This window comes from Manis javanica, chromosome 9 (assembly GCF_040802235.1).
Source record: "Manis javanica isolate MJ-LG chromosome 9, MJ_LKY, whole genome shotgun sequence".
Classification (NCBI taxonomy): Eukaryota; Metazoa; Chordata; class Mammalia; order Pholidota; family Manidae; genus Manis; species Manis javanica.
In genome coordinates, this window is record NC_133164.1 from 102,460,477 (window position 1) to 102,480,380 (window position 19,904).

At 49.5% G+C, this 19,904-nt stretch overlaps 1 protein-coding gene across 10 annotated transcripts in view; it reads left to right on the forward strand.

The window, feature by feature from the left end:
• Positions 1-19,904, forward strand: part of CTIF (cap binding complex dependent translation initiation factor) — a 290,169-nt gene that overhangs the window by 53,956 nt on the left and 216,309 nt on the right. For 7 of the 10 annotated variants that reach the window (XM_073213026.1, XM_073213035.1, XM_073213032.1 and 4 more), the window contains exons 2-3: positions 13,994-14,201; positions 17,126-17,173. In XM_073213026.1, coding sequence (XP_073069127.1) covers positions 14,022-14,201; positions 17,126-17,173 — 228 coding nt within the window. In that variant the 5' untranslated portion in view covers positions 13,994-14,021. The remainder of the gene's footprint in view (positions 1-13,993; positions 14,202-17,125; positions 17,174-19,904) is intronic. The other 3 variants (XM_073213031.1, XM_073213033.1, XM_073213034.1) reach the window with 1 other exon arrangement.

The following is a 19,904-nucleotide window of genomic DNA, read 5'->3' on the forward strand; positions in this document are numbered from 1 at the left end:
TAACATAAGCATGTATAAGTTTTAAACTACTAATTAAATTGCATGCACACATTAACATAATAGGAATACATCTACATAACCAAAGCAGACCTACAATTACCAGCCATATCCAGTGAAACCAAGAAAACCAGTTAGGCACCCTAGGCATTTGTGAAAATTTATCAATGATATGATGGATATTGTCTAAGTGAATTTGAATAGTTTGAGAAAAATTAGACAAATTAAAACAACACATTCCTTGGAACTGTTCACATCCCATATGTTCTTTTAACAGTAGATAGTCTATAATTGCAAGATTTTGGAGCGCTGCAACTTGCACTTCTCCTAATTCTTGGTTGAGTTCCGACAGTATAGATCCAGTCAAATTTGTTGTTTTACTGTATGCACAGGCCAGCTTAGATATCTCCTTATTCATTCCAATGGCAAGTCCAGGAACTGGTGGGATGAATGCAGCTACAACTGCAACAGCGCCAGGATCTTTGTTGAAGTTTTTTGATGATCATCTTCTGGAATGCCTCTTCCAGAGAATGTTGATGTTGGAAGTTCTTCTTCATATTGTATCTTAATTCGTTTTCTGGGTAGCCAAATTAGGCTTTGATCCTCTGTATAAACGCAAACAAACCCTTTGCCCACACTTTGATATGCCCTTTATATGCATGGTGAGATCTTTTTGAAGACATTTTGTTTGTGCATTCATAAGTTGGTTGGCATTTGGGTTGTTTCCATGTTTTGGCTGTTATTAATAATGCCACTAAAAACATTCAGGTACAAGTTTTTGGACATTTATTTTCAGTGCTCTTGGGTACATACCTAGGAATAGAATCATTGGGTTATATGTTAGCACTGTGTTTAATCATGGAACTACCAGACTGTTTTCCAAAGCAGCTGCACCATTTTTCATTCATTCCCACCATCAGTATGGGGGTTTTGATTTTTCCATGTCCTTGACAACACCTGAGTCAATGATTTCTAAGGCCTTTTCTACTTCTAAGCTCCTAGGATTCTGGGGTGAAACTTAGTGACTGGTGAGACAAGGAGAGGCCCCTTTCTGACTTTACGTATCCTCCTCCTCTCAGAAGAGTTTGCAAAGGGCTGTGGAGAATTTCTCAGTTAATTATCTGCCAGTTAACCACTCAGTCTGCTCCCTGCAGTTGTAACTGGCTACAGACTGTTCCTGCTGCGTGCACATAAAGAGGTTATCTGTTGCTACCATGCTCTAGTGGGTGAAATTAACTGCAGGGATAATGAGAAATAGAGCCTGAAGACTTTGCTGGACTAATAAGAACAGCCATGCAGGACCTGCCACCAGGCGGGCTCTCTCTGCAGGGCATCTATCTGGTTGTGTCTGGGAGTCCTTGCTACAGCTACGCCATACCAGCCCAGAGGAGAAAGCTCCCAGGACACAAGTCTCAAGATGGGCAATCCCATAGGCCTCACACAGGCAGTCCATGGTCCTGCCTTCCATCTTCTGTGAAATCCTGCTTTGTGCCAGGCCTTGGAAATAGAATGATGGGAAAGACAAAATGATCCCTGTTCTTAAGAACACATACTGTAGTGACTTCCCAGTTGAAGTGATCTGGAGCTCAAATTTTCTGGCTGCCTATTTCCCCAATTACTTGACTTCAGCATGTCCCAGAGAGAAACACTTGGGGAAACCGTCCCACTCAAGGCAGAACTACCTGCCTGAGTCTTCAATGTGGCATTGGCCAACAGCTCTCATCTCTGGCTCAGCCGTCCATTGCGGGAGACCTCCATAACTGGGCTGCACGTGCTCCAGAGTAAAAGATGTAGCTAGCAAACATTTGTGGTCTGCAATGCCTGGCTTTCCCACATGCTCTCTCCAAAAGAAATCTTTGCAGCATGTAGGACCTTCATGTTTTCTGTCCTGTCCTTCCCTACTTCATTCCTAAGAGCTTCATCCCATCGTGGCACAGCCTGGTGGCAGGCTCACTGACTCAGTGGCCCATGACACAGGAGTGGGACTCTGAGATGTTGCTGGTTTTGGCGAAACACCCAGGGCTGGAAGCAGGACTGGGTTATAGTCCTACCCTGTCACTAGGCCCCAGGCACATTGCCCCAGGGTCCCCATCTGTAAAAGAAAGGTGGTGACCCATGCCCTGCCTGACTCATGGCACTGGGTCATTACAAGGTGACTGGTGGGAAGGTGCTGGGCTCTGGAGACCCTAGGACATGAGGCCCAGAGCCCATTCCCAGACCTCCCCAGATAACTTCGGAGCACCTGTCTAGTTGAGATCTGATGGCAGCTTGCTCTGTTAACCTGCAGAAGATGCAAAGCCTTGACCTAATGCAGGTTCCAAGGCCCATTTCAGGAGTGACCACAGGTACAGCAGGTTACAGGGGATATCAGCAAGGAATGGGAACACTGAGTGAGTATATCTTGGGGCACTTCACGTCCATTTAATCAGAGCAGCCACATCTTAGAGCTACTCTGTCTGGGTTCAAATCCTGACTCAGCCTCTTACTAGCCTGATGACTTTGGGCAGCTCCTCTGTGCCTTGGTTGCCTAATTTGTACAATGGGCACAAAAATGGTGCCTATGTTTTAAGATTGTCTTGAGTATTAAATGAATATACAACGAGCATTTAGCACAGGTTGGCACATAAATGCTCAGTAAGTGTTAGTTATTATCTTTCATATATCAGGGGAGTCATTTAGAGTTTCACTTGAAAAATAAGTATGGTATCGGAGGAAAAGAGTTTGGAAACCAGTAGCCTGTGGGGAATACAGTATTGAACGTTTGCTTTCCTGCTTCAGTAAAGGTCAAAGGGCAGGTGCCCCTGAGCAGGAGTAGCCCTCCCTGGGGTCTTCCAAGGAGAGGCAGAGGTAGCCATGGTATACTGCCTCTGGGCCTGGAGGTCACTCTAGGAACCAGAGGTCTGGCCTTCTGTTTTGTGTGGGTTTTTCACTCCTGGGCTCTTGCTGCTCAGGTCTTAATCTTCCCTGTGGTTCATGGAGAATTATAAGAGCACTGGGCACTTGGATCAAGTTCAAGGTTCCCATGGTAGCTGTCCAGCAAGCCTCAGGCATTGTGTGTGATACATATGGGCTACTCAGACAAAGAGGGCCCACCCCCTGCCTGTTTCAGCTGGTTCCACTGTCAAGGTGCTACCCACTCTAAGCCCATCAGTGACCATCAGCTGCCTGTCTGCTGATACCAAGGGGAATAAAGCATCAGTTACCTGCTGACTTTTTATGATTTCTAGGGGTCCATCACCAAATACTCAGTGATTAACTGAATGTCCTCATGGGGCCCAGGTCTGGCTCCCATGGGAACAGGAAAGGAGTAGACATGTCCTTGGCTTCTAAATGCTCATAATTTAGCTGAGGAAGAGGGTAGCCCCTCAGACCACTTCAGGACCAAGCTGGAGTGTGGTGGGGCATCAAGGGAGCAGTGGGATGGCCTCATGCCCTGACTTGGGTCCTCCTCCAAGACACCCAGAAGGGACACCCCTTCTCCTGGACAGAGTTCAGGGGTGCACTGCTTTCTGTGTCCAGCTCTTTTCTTTGCTTCTAATGCAGCCCAATCCCTTCAGAGTGACACCATCTTCTTATAATATCTCTGTGGCTATCTTCAGCCAGGTTTGGGTTGAGTCCTGCTGGTCTGGAAACCTCTTTCTCCCTCCTTGTAGTGACTTTGAATATTTCTGTTACGACCTATCATGTATGGATTTCACATTGTAACTCCCAGGAAAAGCCCTTGTTTTTGATGTCCAAGTTCTCAGGGACATTCTTCATTTTTGTAGTCATAGTCCAGCTACAATTACTTTCTTGCAAGGGGTCTCAAAGTTGGATGCCTGTGAGTGAATGGAGCCATGTGAGAGTGATGGTTCTGGGCAGCAGGGAGACATTAGGGAGTTTCGGGGTCTGTGGAGAACTGGAGATTGCACACCATCTGAAGAAGTCATCACTGCTTAGGTAGAGCTGATGTGTGCAGTGTGGGAAGGGAACAGTGTTACTAGATCTCCCAATGTTTCACGAAGATGAGAAATGGGGATTTTTACCTGAAATATTTTGATTTGTAAATATTGGCTCGAATATTTTAAAAATACCAAGTAGGCCAAACAAAACATACCAATTGCCCAAACATGGCCCAAGTGGACATTTGCAATCCCTGCTTTGCGATTATGCTCCTATGCAAGATGAGTTAGTCCTACAAGGTGGGGGGCAGAGGCCAAAGGCCCAGTGAGCAGCTGCTGTGGGCGTTCTGAGGGGCAGGGTCACTGTCAGGGTGGCATGCAGCAGATGGGCTTGAGCTGTCTGTGAGGATAAGGAAAGGAGAGGACGAGGGGTATTATTCTCAGAGTGAGCCAGCTCTGCCTTCCCAGCTGTGGGACAGGCCTGTGGGGTCACAGCCCCATCCAGGGCCAGGCCAGGTGAAACCTGTTCCCGGCTTTGAAGACCCCTGTCAGGCTCTCCCGAACAGCTCTGTATTGTCCTTCCTCCAGCTGGGCTCTGGTTCGGGAACTGACTGGGGACCCTGGTTACCCCATGAGGACAATGGAGAGAGAATGTCACCTGAGATGGAAGGCCTGGGGTGCTGGGGCCACCATGCTTGGAAGATGTTTCTGGCTTTAACCTGAGGTGCTCCCACAGGTGTGTCCTGGACTCAGGGCAGGATTCTGTTAGTCTCCATTCTGGGCATGCTCTGAGTTCACCTTCACTCTGTCCATCAGCCCAGAAGGTTTTGAAGGCTGGTGATGGGGCCTGTGGAGGAGAGTTCCCCTGAGTTCACGCAGTTTGACAGAGCTGAGGTCAACCCAGGAACTGGAGTTCAGGAGAGGGACAGACTGAGGTCCAAGCAGAGCACAGGCTATTCAGAGTGGGGAGACATTTAGGGAGCGGTGAGGCCTAGAGAACTGGAGTTCAGAACCAGCAGTGACTGGCATAGCCAGAGTGCCCAGGCAAGGGCTTTATGAACAAGGGGTGTCTAGGCCCAGCCCTGAAGAAGACGGTGCAGTTTGGAGAGGCACAGGTGGGCGACATTGCAGAAGACAGAGTGGGGCATGGCTGGGGCAGTCACACTGTCAGATGATAGTCACAGCCAGTGATTGAGGGGTTGCTGTATGCTGGGCATTTCTTATGCATTCTCACTCAATCTCCACAACACTTTATGATATTCATCATCAGTTTACTTGAAAGATGAGGAAACAGGCTGCCCCAGGTCCCAGAGCTAGGAAGTACTTTAGCCAGGACTGGAACCCGAACTGATATGTTACCCTGCCCGAGGACAGGGAGCAGTGAGGAAGCCACCTGACTCCAGCCAGGGGTGCGACAGGCTGGCCAGTGACACTGACGACTGTGACAGCTTTGGTACATGTATCTCCTCTGTGGGGCTTCACCTGTGACTTTCATGCCCCCTGGTGCCCATAGGGCATGGTTTACAGCAGGTGCTCAGTACCCATTAGCTGAAATGAATTGCCTCCAGGAGGCTCTTAAATCTGGTGGGAAGAGGTTGGAGACTTCATTCTGGGACCAGGTGACGTCAGTGGCTGGCGGGAGAGGGACTGAACAGGTTCATCCCCAGCACCCTTGCCTTTAATGCCTAAGAGCTAGGATGGGTTGGGAGAGACCCTGGGCCCAGTGGCAGAGGGCAGGGGAGCAGAAGAGGCCCATTCTAGGAAGAGTGCGTGCTGGGTGGGCGTGGGTCAGGCTGTCTTCCGGGGCCTGGGGTGGTAGTATAGGTGAACCCGGTCCTTAAGGATCAGGCAGTCTTGTCAAGACAAGATAAAAACCCATAAAGAATTCAAGCACAGGACGAGAGCTGGGTAACAGCACAGGGGAGGATGAGGAGGTGGCAGGAGGCAGCCTCTGCTCCGTGCCGAGGGAGCAGGTGCAGGGTCATGCGGGGAGCCCAGCAGAGGCTGCTAAGGGCCTCAGGGGCCTGAAGGGCAGGGTGGACAGTGAACAACTGGGAAGTCCAGGGCTAATTACCCACCCTGGTGCCCTGCCCACTGGCTGCCCATGTGCGGGTGTGGAGGCCTCTGCAGAGCTGGGGAAGCTGTTGTAGTTTTCTTCCTCAGAGAAGTCCCCGGCAGGAGCCTGGAATCCAACACAGTACCCCAGCGTGGACCCCTCAAGGCGCCCTCCTCCCACCAGGGGGCGCTCTTGCTCCCTCCCCACAACCTCCCTTCTCAGACCCTCTGGGGGCAGCGGGGGCAGCCAGCAGAGCCAGTGGGCGTGCTGAAGAGAGTCATAGCATCTCTTGCCTTTGTGGCCCGTAGTGATCAGTCCCCTTATCACAGAATCGAGTTCACCTTCTCAGTGACTCCTGGAGGAAGTCCTCAGGTAGAGACCAATGAGGCCCAAGCCCCAACTGTCTTCTCCATGCATGTTCTGGAACAACTAGTACACAACATCATCACAGCCCCTACAGAGAGTGGGGGCTCAGGAGAGGGTGAAAGTGATGTGGTGATTTGGGGGCCATCTGCTGTTTACACATATCTGTCCTGTCATTACTGCCTGGCATGTATGACTGTAACCCAGAACTGCTTTGGGGCTCCAAAGACAGACATTGGAGTAACTGGGAGAGAGGGAGAAGGGGGCTCAGGTCAGCAGGGGTTTCTGTGGATGGCAGAGTGTTGAGGGGTTTGGAGTCGGGGGACCTGAGCAGCAGGCCTAGTTCTATCCACAGGCATCTGAATGACCCTAGCAAGTCATTCCCTTTTTCTGGGCTCCCGTGTCCTGTTCTGCTCAGTGAGGGGCTGGATTCTCTAAGGACCAGTAAGATCATGAGGCTTCGCTTTCAAGAGCACCTCCAGCTTGTTCAGACCAGTTGCATGTGTCTGGGCTGCAGCCCGGTATGGCGGGTGCTGTTACATATACCTGGCTGAGGATCAGGGCCTAAAGGATCAGGCAGTCTTGTCAAGACAAGATAAAAACCTATAAAGAATTCAAGCGCAGGACATAGAGGTGGGTCCCAAGGTCTGCCAGTAAATAATAATTCAGCCTGTCAGGATCCTGCTTGGCCCCATGTGGGCCACTCTTCAGGGTGCTTACCCATGAGCCAGAGGGTCGAGATAGAGAATTTCCAGACCAGAGTGGGAAATCTGAATAGTGGATGAGAAGGAAATGAGAGGTGTCCCAGATCTTGGCTGTTCGAAGTGAGGCCCTCTGACCAGCAACACCATCAGCTGGGAACTGGTTGGAAATGTGACTCTCAGGCCCTCCATCTGATCCACTAAATCTGAATCTGCACTTTCACAAGGTTGCCTGTGATCCGTGTGCACATTAAAGTTCACAAAGCACTGCTCTGGCCACTGTAAACTCTTGATCATGCCTCATGAAAGAAATACATTTCCCATGGGAAGGTAGAGCCCCTCCAAATGTTTCTGAACTTTATCACTTCCAGAGTGGGGGAACTGGAGGCTTCTGTATGCAGAGGTATGCACCAAATCGCCCTGCTTCTCTTCAGCAAATGACAGCATGGCCCCGAGTGCCCAGACCAGCATTGACAGGAGTGGCCAAGTCCTGGGGCTGCAGACAGTCAGAGAAAGGCATTCTCTCTGGAGTCCCATGGGCTGACGTGGAGGGGGGTGGGTTGACAGCAGGACATTGTGAAAGGGGTTTCCATGGCCTCCTCAGGGAGAGCTGTGAGTGTCCCCTGTTGCCTGGCAGCAAGGCCTCTCTCCTCCCACACACAGCAGGTGGTGTGCAGCCTGGCTTTGCCCTGGGCCACCTGACAGCCGGCAAAGGAGAAATCCCTTGTTGCAGGTTCTGGGTGAAGGTGTCAGGTGCCAGCACTAAAGGAACTGGGAAGGGGAGAGGGAACCGATCTGTGCCACCGGGAGGGGGACCCAAGGGGAACAAGGCTGCAGTGCACCGTGGCTATGGGAAAGGTGGGGAGGCAGCTGTGGGTGTGGTCCAGCATGTGAGTGGTGGCGGTGTGCTGGGCTCAGCTGCCTATCCACCTCTCAGGCGTGCCCGTCTGTCTCCACCCGTGGAGTGGCTGTCCTGCTGGAACCGGTGGATGGAGTGTGGACCGTAGCTCCTCTGAGCTCAGGAGCCCACAGCAAGCCCCCGAGAGCACCATACCACTCCCCTGCTGCTGGCCCAGAGCCCAAGAGCTTGGGCCCCTTGCAGCAGCCAAAAGCCCCACAAAAAGCCCCATTTCTGCATTAGGAAAGCAGAAATGAGGAGCTTCCAAGGCTTCCTTTTTGAGGTGGCAGAAGGGTGTGCTGCCCAGGGTGAATTGCATGCTGAGGGGCTGAAGGAGAAGGGTCTGATAAGAGTGAGGGGTACAGTGCTGCCTCATTTCAGGGCCTGGAATGGTGGATTCCCTAGAGAAAGGCTGGTGGCAGTGGAGCAGAAGTGTCTCATCTGATTTGCAGGTCAATGAATTTGTCCTGGGCATTGGGAGAGGAGGTAATGCCTCTAATGCCTCGGCTGCTCTTAAAGGGATTGGCTAAATTTACAGCTACTAATGCCATTTGTCACAGGGCAGGCTTAAAAGGGTGCTGAACCGGCTCCAGCTTCTAGTCTCAGGGCCTGTGGATGCTCAGTGATGTCAGCCCTCTGATTTCCTCCTCCAAGCCCCTGAGGGTAGCGCTGCAAGCTCTCCCAGACTCAGAGGCAGGTGGGGCCAGAGTGGGGAGTGGACTCCCAACCTCAGGCCGAGAGCCCCCGTGTCAGCAGAAGCACCTTTGCTGGATACTGGTTTCCCAGGGAAGCCACAGTGCTCTGGCAGAGGGCAGCAACGGGAGAGCTGCCTGGGTCTGGCTGGGGAGGACACAGGTGTGGAGAAAGGTGCCTTTTCATCAAAGAACGTGGCTGTTTCTGTTTCTGGCCTTAAAAATAGTCAGCCAGGCCCAGCGGCTATAGTGATAAGAACAGAACATGATTGGCTGCAGCAGGGGGTGCCCTGGGATCCTGGGGCTAGGACAGGGTCCCTCATCAATACCAGAAGGAGAGAGAGTGGGGCCACACCTTTCACTGGGCTGTAGATGGGCCTCAGTCCTGTCTGAGTGGCACAGCCAAGGACCCCCACCCCTCCATGGCCTTCTGCATCCCCAGCCCAAGTGCATTCCTAAAGCTGTGCCCACCCAGGCCGCACCTCCTGCCGGCTGGCTCAGGGCTGCCTGCCCTTTGCAGCAAAGAGCAGCCTCAGCGTTTTCCCACTCCTGCTGCTTGCCTTTTTGTTCCTTTGTCCATCACCTGACAATGGGGGGGGGGAGGGTGGGAAAGGAGGGGGAGGGGCAGGGCTGCTGCTGCTGGGCACTTTCCCAGGATCTGTCCTCTGCTTGGGATGCTGGAGCTACTTCTTCCCCTCTTGCGCGCTCCTCTCTTCCTGCTCTGGGTCCCTTATCTCTTTCACTGATCATTAAAACATAAGCTGCCCTTGCTGGCTCTGTCTGCTTAGCCAGCAGCCCAGCTGTGTGGGGATTTCCCTTCCCTGATCTTGCTGTGGATGAGGAACTGAGCCATGGGTTGACCTCTGAGCAGAGACAGAAAAGGAGCAGGACATGCCCATGAGGAAGGCATCTCTTTAGTGCCTCGTGCCTCCTCACTGTTCTCACCTTAAAAATAGAGCAGAACTTCTCTTCTGGGTGCGTACCCCAAAGAATTGAAAACAGGGGCTCAGATACCTGTAGACCCATGTTCACAGCAGCTATTCACAGTAGCCAAAGGTGGAAAGAACCCAAATGTCCATTGGTGGATGAATGGATAAACAAATGTGGTCTATATATACAATATACATACAATTATATTACAGTGTATTATTCAGCCATGAAAAGGCATGAAATTTTGACACATGCTACAACGTGAGTGAATCTTGAAAATATTATGCTAAGTGAAATAAGCTAATCACAAAAGAACAAATATTGTTTGATTCCACTTGTATGAGGAACCCAGAATAGGCAAATTCATAGAGACAGAAGACAGGGTAGCGATTGCCAGGAGCTGAGATAAGGAGAATGAGGAATTGCTTAATGGCACAAAGTTTCTGTTTGGGATGATGAAAAGGTTCTGGAAATAGATAGTGATGATGCTTACATAACACTGTGAATGTACTTAATGCCACTGAAGTGTACACTTAAAAATGGTTGCAATAGTACGTTTTATGGATATTGCATCACAGTAATTAAAAAAAAAATGGGGACGTGAGTACCTGACTGAACTTTCAGCCTGATAGCAGAGGAGATGGATGGTGTGGACAGCATCCTCTTCCTCTCTCTCCTCCCTCTTCTCTGGGCTTTTCTGCTGAAGGAGGGGCTTTTCAGCTGCTAGAAGGTACAATGAGCCCAAGTCATATGGCCTGGTTCCCCCCTGACCAGGGAAAGCAGAGTTCCTGGAAGTACCACCAAAACAGGAGTCCCTGGGGAGGGTGACATGAGAGGGAGAGTCAGGCAAAGGGGTGTATGGATCTGGACACCACTGTGGGCAGCTGGGCTCAGTCCACTGGGACCCACTGAGGAACCATGGAGCACGCTCCTCAGTTGTCAGCTAAGAGACCAAGGGGTATTTTTCCTGGTCAAGGGCTGCTCCAGGGGCTGTTAGCATCTCCCACTTCTAGGTGTTGGTACCAGGTGCCACGTGGGTCCTGCAGGTATCTGCTGGCATGTGTCAGAGGAGCCCCAGGCAGCTGAGGTGAGGTGCTATTAGGTTACCCCACGTGAATCTGACCGGGCAGTAGTGACTGGAGCAGGAGGGGGGCCAAGTGGTGGTGAGGACACGGGCGGCATCCAAGACAAGTGACCAGTGTGGGGAGTCCTCTTTTTCCCTCTGGGCATCAAATTCTGCAGGGTGGGAATGGGTCTCAATGACTGTCCCTTTCCTTAGTGAGCCAGTGTGTGTTTGGGATGATTACTGACCCCAGGTGCCCTTCCAGCACTATGGTGGGGGCCTGTGAAAGACCCGTGAGAGCTGGCAGAGTCAGCAGGGCAGGACAGAGCTGCTCCTGCAGGCAGAGCTGGGCACTCCATCCTCCTGGAAACACTCCTGTCTAGTTCCTGCAAAACCCAGTCCTCCTCCTGTACCTGTGAAGTGTGCCAGGAAGCCCTAGATAAGATCTTAAGTATTCGAGGAACAATGGGTGAGGCCTTAAGCCATGGCTTTTCATGCAGGCAGCTCCCTTTTCAGCACTCGCTGGGCGTCAGCCTTATCATCCCATCCTGCAGAGGCCAGCCGCCTACTCACACTCTGGCACTGAGCTAGGCCCTGGGGCCCAGCCCTCCAGAGCCCCCAGTCTAGGTGGGGAGTAAGCGGTTGAAGGTGGGCATTGGCAGGGCCATGGGGAATGGAGAAGTGGGTGATGCCCTGAGGGGCTGAGCAGGCTGCCAGGAGGTAGGATGAAGAGTCAGTGGGGTGTAGGTGGACTTGGAGCTCTGCTGTGCAAACTTGGGCAAGTTACTTAGCCTCTCTGAACCTCAGTTTTCTCTCCTAAGTAGTATGATCATGCTGATTTCCTAGAGTTAATGTGAGGGCTGAGCAGGAATGGCATTTCAAGTGCTGACAAGAATGCGTAGCACATGATTCGGGAGCAGTACACATTAGCCATTCCTGTTAGTAGTAGAAGTTGCAGTATTCATACCCATAGGCCAAGGCAGGTGAATGCTTTACCCATTAGCCCTCATGAAACCAAGTCATTGTGCTAGTTGCCAGATGGCCTCTGAGGTGAGTTCTAGCATTCCATGAGCATAAGGACCTTTAGATTTGGTAGTTGGAGCGAAGGGGAATAATATGAGCAAAAGCATAGAGGCAGAAAGAGCATCATGTGTGACTTCTCTACGGCTGTGCAACAAATTATTACAAACTTAGAGACTTAAAACAATACCTGTTTATTGTCTCACAGTTCTAGAAGTCAGAAGTCTGGCTTAATATATCATGAGGCTGAAATAAAGGTATTGGGTAGGCTGTGTTCTTATCTGGACGTTCTGGGGGACAAAATCTGCTCATTGATGGTTGGCAGAATTAGCTTCCTTACAGTTCTAGGCCTGAGGTGCCCTTTCCCGTGTTGGTCATTGACCAGGGATTGCTGTGGTGTTCCTTGCACACGCTGCCTCCTTCTTCGAGCTAGCAGCAGCACATCGAGTCTTTCTTATGCTTTGAATTTGTCTCTGCCTCCAGCGCCAGATTTAGGAGCTTCGTGTGACTGGATCAGACCCTCCTGAATAGTCTCCCTATCTTAAGGCCCACTGATTTGGAGTTTAATTATATTTGCAAAATCCCTTCACAGAAGTATCTTGTTTAGTGTTTGACTGAGTAGCTGGAAGGTATACACCCAATACCCTCCTAGGGTTCTGTCTGCCACACATGGCATGTGTCCGGGACAAGTTGCAGGGTAGCCAGGGGCTGGATGGGGGTACAGGCTGCCATTGGAGCAGGAGGGGTAAGGTGGGTGTTGGTGGTGGGATGGTTGTAAGGCTACTGTAGGCCTTGAATGGCAGGTGGAGGAAGGGGCATTGGACACCTCCAGCCCCACCCCCGACTGGCCCTGCACCACGAGGCACACTGATCCCAGTATGAGCTGCTCACAGTCTTGCTGCTGCCCAGCCTCCACAGCTGGGTTCCCTCACTCTGACGAGGGCACCAGGTCTGAAACCTCAGACTCCTCCCTGGGGATGGGTGGACACGTCTATGAGCCCAAGGCCACTGAGCTCAGGAGCTCAGAGCTAGCCCCCTAGAATACTACACAGCCCCCCTGCAGCTAGCCTGGGGTGCAAGGGAGGCTGGCCTCTTGCAGCAGAAACCATCAAGAAAGCAATTAAAGAATGTTGTATCTACTAGGACAGTTCTCTGCAATCGCCAACACCAGCCTCTGAAAGGCCGGTGAGGGTCTGGGGGGCGTCAGCTTTTACCATCTCAGCAGGATTTTTAGAATCCAGAGGACCATTCCTTGCCCTGTTTTGGATCCATTACAGTTAAAAACTCAACAAACACTTGATTGGTACATAACTGTATTCCAGAGAAGTTCTCAGTAATCCAAGGCCTCAAAATTCTGATTTCCTTTAAACATACTAGGACCTTGCCTCTATCGTCAGCAGTGACATTCCAGGAGCACACAGCCCGATGTGGTCTCAGAGCGCTGTGCCTACGTTCCTCAGGTCTTGTGTACATCTGGAATGGTGGTGGTTTGGAAGACTGTTCTATGAGCTCTGACAGCGAAACCGTGTGCAGTCTGCCCTCTCCAGCTGTGTGGGCTCCCCGTGGAGATCATCAATCTCCAAATAATGAAAGGGACACCAGATAAGCTTTAGTGGGTCTCCCAGGAATGCAGATTATGCCAGGCCACCCCAGAGAGAGGGCCTAAGCGCTTGTGCAGAAGTCAGGCTACTTTGGAGGGTGGCCACACAGCATCTGTGGCCAGGCCATGCCCTCCCAGACAACCTGCCAGGCCTTCCATGTTCTATCATGAAAAGCCAGTCATGTTCCTACAGACTGAGCATAGCATGTGTCCCAGTAGCCATGCCATAACAAGGGTGTAAAATCATGCTTATAACTTAAGACCTACAGGCTTTGCCTAACTTATGGGATTCTGGTGTCCAAAGAGAAAACATCTTTTTAGAAGGAGGCTTTTCCTTAGAGGGCCCAGGCTCCTTAGAGGCTTGTATCTGGAGACTCCTCCCTTATCCCAATACCTGGGTCAGAGACATCAAAGCCTGTAGTCTGTTGATTCTGCTTTGTGGCAGATTTTGTTAACTCCAAGTTGGAAAGTGGAGGTTGGGTGGAGGCTTTTTCCTTCTGCTTTTTTCCAAGTGGTAAGGTCTAGGTACAGACTCATGCCCAACATCACACAAGTTACCATGTTGGCCAGTTAGGCAAGTTACCTGCCTTCTCTGGGCCTCAGTTTCCCTCCCTACGCAGGGGGAATTGCAGCATATTCGTCACACTAAAGGCAATCCAGCCTCACATCAGCATGTCAGGGATGCCGGGAGAATAAGAGAATGCTACCAGGAGCAGGGACTATATCCCAAGTGGAGGCATCCTCTCTGCCTCCAGTCATGTCTCACAGAGTCCTTCTGTTCTGTCTCCACAGCCCCAACCCAGGCCTCTGAGCTGGAGGGATGGAGAACTCCTCGGCAGCATCGGCCTCCTCTGAGGCAGGGAGCAGCCGCTCCCAGGAGATCGAGGAGCTCGAGCGGTTTATTGACAGCTATGTACTCGAGTACCAGGTGCAGGGGCTGCTGGCTGACAAAACGGAGGGCGACGGAGAAAGTGAGCAGACGCAGTCCCACATCTCCCAGGTGAGCACTGGCCCAGGAGGGAGGTGGGGAGAGAAGCCCAGCCTGGGCAGGTACAGGGCCTTAGTAAACTTCAAGCAGGTAATAAGGGGACCCAAATTCCAAATAGAGCCTGGGTGCCTGGCCCTAGATTGCCACAGTGCAGACGGTCCCACCCAGCAGAGCATGGGATCCAGGCAGGAAGCCCCTGGCTGTGTGCTCTCAGCAACTCCACTCCCTTCTCCCCCACTGGGCAGCTGGGGCCTAACCAGACTCAGAAGTCATGTAACACATTTATTGAGCACCTACTGTGTGCTCAGTACTGTTCCCTGTCCTCTAGGTTTATGTTCTAGAAGAGGTCTGGAGATAGTAGCTCGCCCAGAAGACATATACAGTCAAAAGGCTGTGCCTTATGGATCGAATACCGGCCCTTGCTGGCAGCCAAAGAGTTGCTTCTCTCAGGCGACTCACCCAGGGGTCTGTGTGCCAGACCTAGTGAGGTGCATGAGTGTTTTGACCAGATCTCAGGTTGCTCTCACCCCATCCTGCGTCAGCATGTGGCAGCCTGGCCTTGGGTGGGAGGTAGACTCGTCTGGAAGACTGGTCAGAGATGTGGGCGTCTCGAGTTCTCCAGATTAGAGTATGAGCCATTAAGGACAGTGACTGTACCATGTGCATCTCAGCTAACACTGTAAATCCTCAGTAGATATTTGTGTAAGGGTTGGTTCTAGATTTGCTTCTAGCTGCCTGTGTGACTTTGGGCAAACACCTCAACTTCTCTGAGGCTTGGTTTTCTTATCTGGTGAATGGGCCTTTTCCTGTTGCCTAAGGAAGGTCGGGAGGTCAAAGGTGATGAGAAGCTCAAAAGCCCCAGAAAAGCAGGGTGTTGCCTGCATGTGGGACACAGGGAGGGTCTCTTCTCCTCCTGTTCAGGGTCTGGGTCCCAGGTGACCACCTCTTGCGCTTGCTGTCCCACCTCAAGCAGGAACTCCTCTGACAAGTAGAGGAAGCCACTTGGTGCCTTGCTTTGGAGAAAAGCTGGATGAAGCTTCACCCAAGAAGAATGCTTTGTGAATGGTAGAATGTTCCCAGAGCAGCCATGGGGAGATGATTTTGGAAGGAGGGGCTTCCCCGTGCCTCTGACTTGCCTGTAGTGATTGATGAGCTCTCAGGGTGGAGAGCAGACAGAGACATGCCCTCAGTCTGGGCCCTGCCCTTCTGGCTCCTGCACCTGGCCTGACCATGCGTGGATGCCCATATCTGGAGGGACTTTTAAACAGATGTCTGTTGTAAAACAGAGTGTGGAAAATACTGGATGCATTCCTTAAACTTTCTGTGTACTAAAAGAATGCAAACACCTGGCAGGATCCCTGGTTCCGCCTATGTGCTGTGCAGTCAGCAAAGGAAGGGACATTTAATCCTGCCTGCACCCTGCCACCCACCTCCAGATACCCACAAACACAGCTGGGGTACAGACTCCCTTGGGAGAGGAAGCTATGCATAACCCTAAGCAAGGCAGGGATTAGATGTGTCTGTGTAACAAACGTCTTTTTAAAATGCAATCTCTATTGATACAGATTCAGGGGAAAACTTTCTGCTAAAGCACTTCTGCTGGCTTTTATTGAGTTGGATGATTATTTTAAATGGAAGCCAAAAACACAAGCAAAACCCTCAGAGAATGTCTCCATCTTTCTGTCTGCGGTGGTGTTTTGATGTTTCTGGGAAAGAAAAATTGTTAAGAATCTTGGAAACCTTGAGAAAACTTGAGGGAGTGGAGAAGAATGTTGTTTTTCTGTTGCTGAGGTCATGTTTTAGTATCTGAGAGATGACAGTTGACACTTAGAAAGAAAATACCTCATGAGGCTTATATAGCTATATTCCCTCTGGCCTCTTTCTGGCAACAGCTAGAAAGAAAGATGGGTGGAAGGAAGGAACGAACGAACGAACGAGATAGAGAAAGAGAGAAAGAAGGAAGAAAGAAGACTGATTGATCAATAGATACAAGCAAGTGAGCTTTCTTTTCTTTTCTTTTCATAAACAAGAGAATGTATATTCCAAGTCTCCCAACTCTTTAGGGATACCATATTAAAATTACACCCCCCCATCAACCACATGCACATTTTAGGCATGGATTGATTCCAGGGGATTCCAAGTGCCACATCCTGAAAGGGATCCTCACTCTGTCCTTGGGAAGAGTGGAATCATAGCCCTATTCTGCAGGAGTGAAGACAGAGGCACAAAGATGGTAAATGACCTCACTGTGCTGCTCGGTGGTGGCTGAGCAGGACCTTGGTGCCCCTGATGTTGTGGATGGTCTCTAGCCTTAAAGCAGTGCTCATGATTCTGGTCGCACATTGCAGTCACTGGGGAAGCTTAGCCAGGCCCCACCCCAGAGTTCAGGTGAACAGAGAGGGGCTGACTTGGCCATTTGCATCTCATAAGCCCCCATGTGACTCTGCTGTCCCACTGAGGTGGACAGCCACCACCTCAGGTGGGGCCTGTCTGTCCTGCTCCTCATCCCTCCACAGCACCTGCCTCTTGCTCCCCTCTCCCGGAAGGATAGAATGTAGGGACATTATAAAAAGCATATATATGTAAAGAAGGCATATTTTCCAATAAATTCTTGTTAACAGGTCAAATGAAGAACCAGTGAGGGTGAGAACAGCTTCCTTTAGGCCCTTCCGATGCTGCCAGGCATCTGGAAGTCCTGGGTTTTGTCTGAAATGTTAAGTGGCCTTACCGAGAGAGGTGCGGCCCTGCAGACAGGGAGAATGGGGGAAGAGTGCTCGGACTGGCGCGATGTCTCTCTCACAAGGTTCTCCCTTCTCTTTCTCTTCATGTTTTTCCTTTCGTTCTGCCTCCCTTTCACTGTTCCCTGATCCCCCTTTCATTCCATTCCTTCTTTCCTCCTGCCCTTTGAACCTGTTCCCTGCCATCTTTGCTCATAGGAGGAAGCGCTCAATGGCGGACCACCCCTGAGAGGCTTAACTGAAGAAGTGAGTTTAAGGGGAACTGTGGGGTGCTAAGCATGGGGCACTCATCTTATTAAATAATAATTTATTTTTCATTACACAAGTGCTATATGCATACGCTCTCATGGTACACAAAAATTCAAATATTAACAATAAAATCTGCCATCGCTACTGCCTCGGTAGCTAAGGCTACAAGATAGACTTTCTATAAATAGGATATGGAAGACCCTGGAAAAACAGCTTTGGGAGCAAAAGTCAAGAGTTCAGTATTTGGACATGAAAGGTTTCAAATAGTATGAGATGTCTTAGTGGAGATGTTGATCAAGTAGTTAGGCCTGCAAAGGTGGTGTTTGGAGAGGGGAATGATTCTGAGACTTTTATTATAAATAATAACACATAGATGGCATTTTAAGCCAAGGAGTGAGAGAGCCTGAAGAAAAAGGTCAAAGATTGATTCCTAAGAAGGTGGGACTAATAAAGGAGATCAAAACATGTCCATGTTAACTCATTAATTCTTCATAACAGTTCTATGAAAGAGATGTTGTTATCATTGCCAGAGAGGGCACTGAGGCACAGAGAGGTTGATTAAGCTGCCCAAAGTCACACAGCTAGTATGTGTCCAGGCTGAGGTTTGAACCAGGTGGTCTTGCTATAGTTGCCACACACATAACCTGTTACTGGTAGCTTCTGTTATTATTACAGGTGGGGGAGACTGAATCTTAAGGTGGTTGTAGAGGGTCTTAGGGAGTCTTAAGGAGTCACTACTTGCCAAGGTCATAGCATAAAGGATAGAGCAGAAATAGGAACTCAAGATTGGATTCACTGCTTCAAGAACTCAAGCTCCCAATCATGATATTATGCTGTCTCTACAGCAGAAGAGTTGTTTGGTTTTCTAATTTTTATTAAAAATAGGAGCAAAGGGCCTTCCTCTCTTAAATCCCAGTCCTTGGACAGCAGCCCCTCCCCATCATGCACTAGGTTGTCTGGAGTAAACCATGGATGGAGAGTGAGCAGCTAGCCCGGCTCTGGTGCCGCCTGCCCGTCTTCTTCCTCGTCTCCTGATCACTGAGACCATGTGCCCAGGATGAAGGAAGCAGTCGAACATGGCTCTGACTGTCAGGAACCCAAGTCCTGAGGCCCAGAGATCCTGCGCCTGGCCTCCGCACCTGGGTTCCGTGAGGCACGAGGAAGCCACGCCCCCGTCAGGTTCCTCACCGGGGAAGGAGGGCTTTGGGTGAGAGCAGCGGTTCTCACAGGACCTTCAGCTGGTGGTCCTGACACCTCCTTGATTAAAAACCCTGGAGAAGACGACTTTTTAAATAATTTTTCACTTTGAAATAATTTCACATGTACATAAAAATGAAAATAGTAGGACAAAGAATTCATTCCTGGATATCCTTCACCCAGATTCTCCAGTTGGTAGTATTTTACCACATTTGCTTTCTGTCTGTGTTTTCTCAATAGACAGATATATAGATAGATGGCTGCTATAAAGAGCGATATTTCTGATGTATCTGAGAGTAAGCTGCAGATACTATTTTATTCCCCTTTACTCCTAAATGCTTCAGTGCGTGTTTCCTGAGAATAGGGACATCTTCTTACATAATCACAGTACCAGACATAAACACTGATACAGCCTATAAACCTGATATTTCACCAGCTTTCCCAATAACATCCTTTATAGCAAAAAAATAAAAATTGTTGGTTCCTCAAAAAATTAAACATAGAATTACCATATGATCCAGCAATTCTTCTTCCAAGTATCCAAAAGAATTGAAAGCAAGGACTTGAACATATGCATGATGCTCAGAGCAGTAGCCATGTTTATTAGTCACAGTAGCCAAAAGGGGGAAACAACTCAAATGTTCATCAGTGGATGAATGAATAAACAGAATATGGAATATGCATACAATAGAATATTTTTGAAGCTTAAAGAAAGGAAATCCTATCACATTCTGAACAACATGGATGAACCTTGAACACTTTATGCAAAGTGAAATTAAACCAGACACAAAGATAAATACTGTATGATCTCACTTCTATGGGACACTTAGTCAAATTCATAGAGAATGAAAGTAGCATGGACGTTATCAGGGGCTAGGAGGAGGGGAAAATGGGGAGTTACTGTCTGATGGGGACAGTTTCAGTGATGACAAAATAGTTCTGGAAATGTGTGGTAGTGATGGGTGCACAACAATGTGAATGTACTTAATGCCGCTGAATTGTACACTTAAAAATGCTTAAAATGGTAAAAAGACATATTTTACCACCAGAAAATTCTGTTTCAGTGTCTTATCTAAGATCACACAGTGCATTCAATATCAGACATTTTTTATTGGCTCTTGGAATTAATTCCTTTTTCTGTTCTCCACTCATTCTGTCACTGTTTGGCTCTGTAAGTGTGGGTAAGTTACTTAGCCATGCTTTGCCTCCAATTCCGTATTTGCAAAGTGGGAATAATAAACGTGTCTTGATACCTATGACAGTGTTAATGTATGTAACAACAGTGCTAGATGACAATGAAATCTTATCTATTACTCTGGCCATTAATCCATTTTTACACATATGGCAAGTAGCCTCTCACTTGTCTTTAATTTTGATTATGATGTCTTTTGTCACACAGAAGTTTTAGATTTTGATGTCATTTAAAACTTGTGTCTGGGATTTTAATCGACTGGGAATGTGCTGTCCATGGATAGTGGGAAGCAGACATGGAGGGTGATTTTGTCCTCATTAGCTAGCTGGTTGTCTCGTC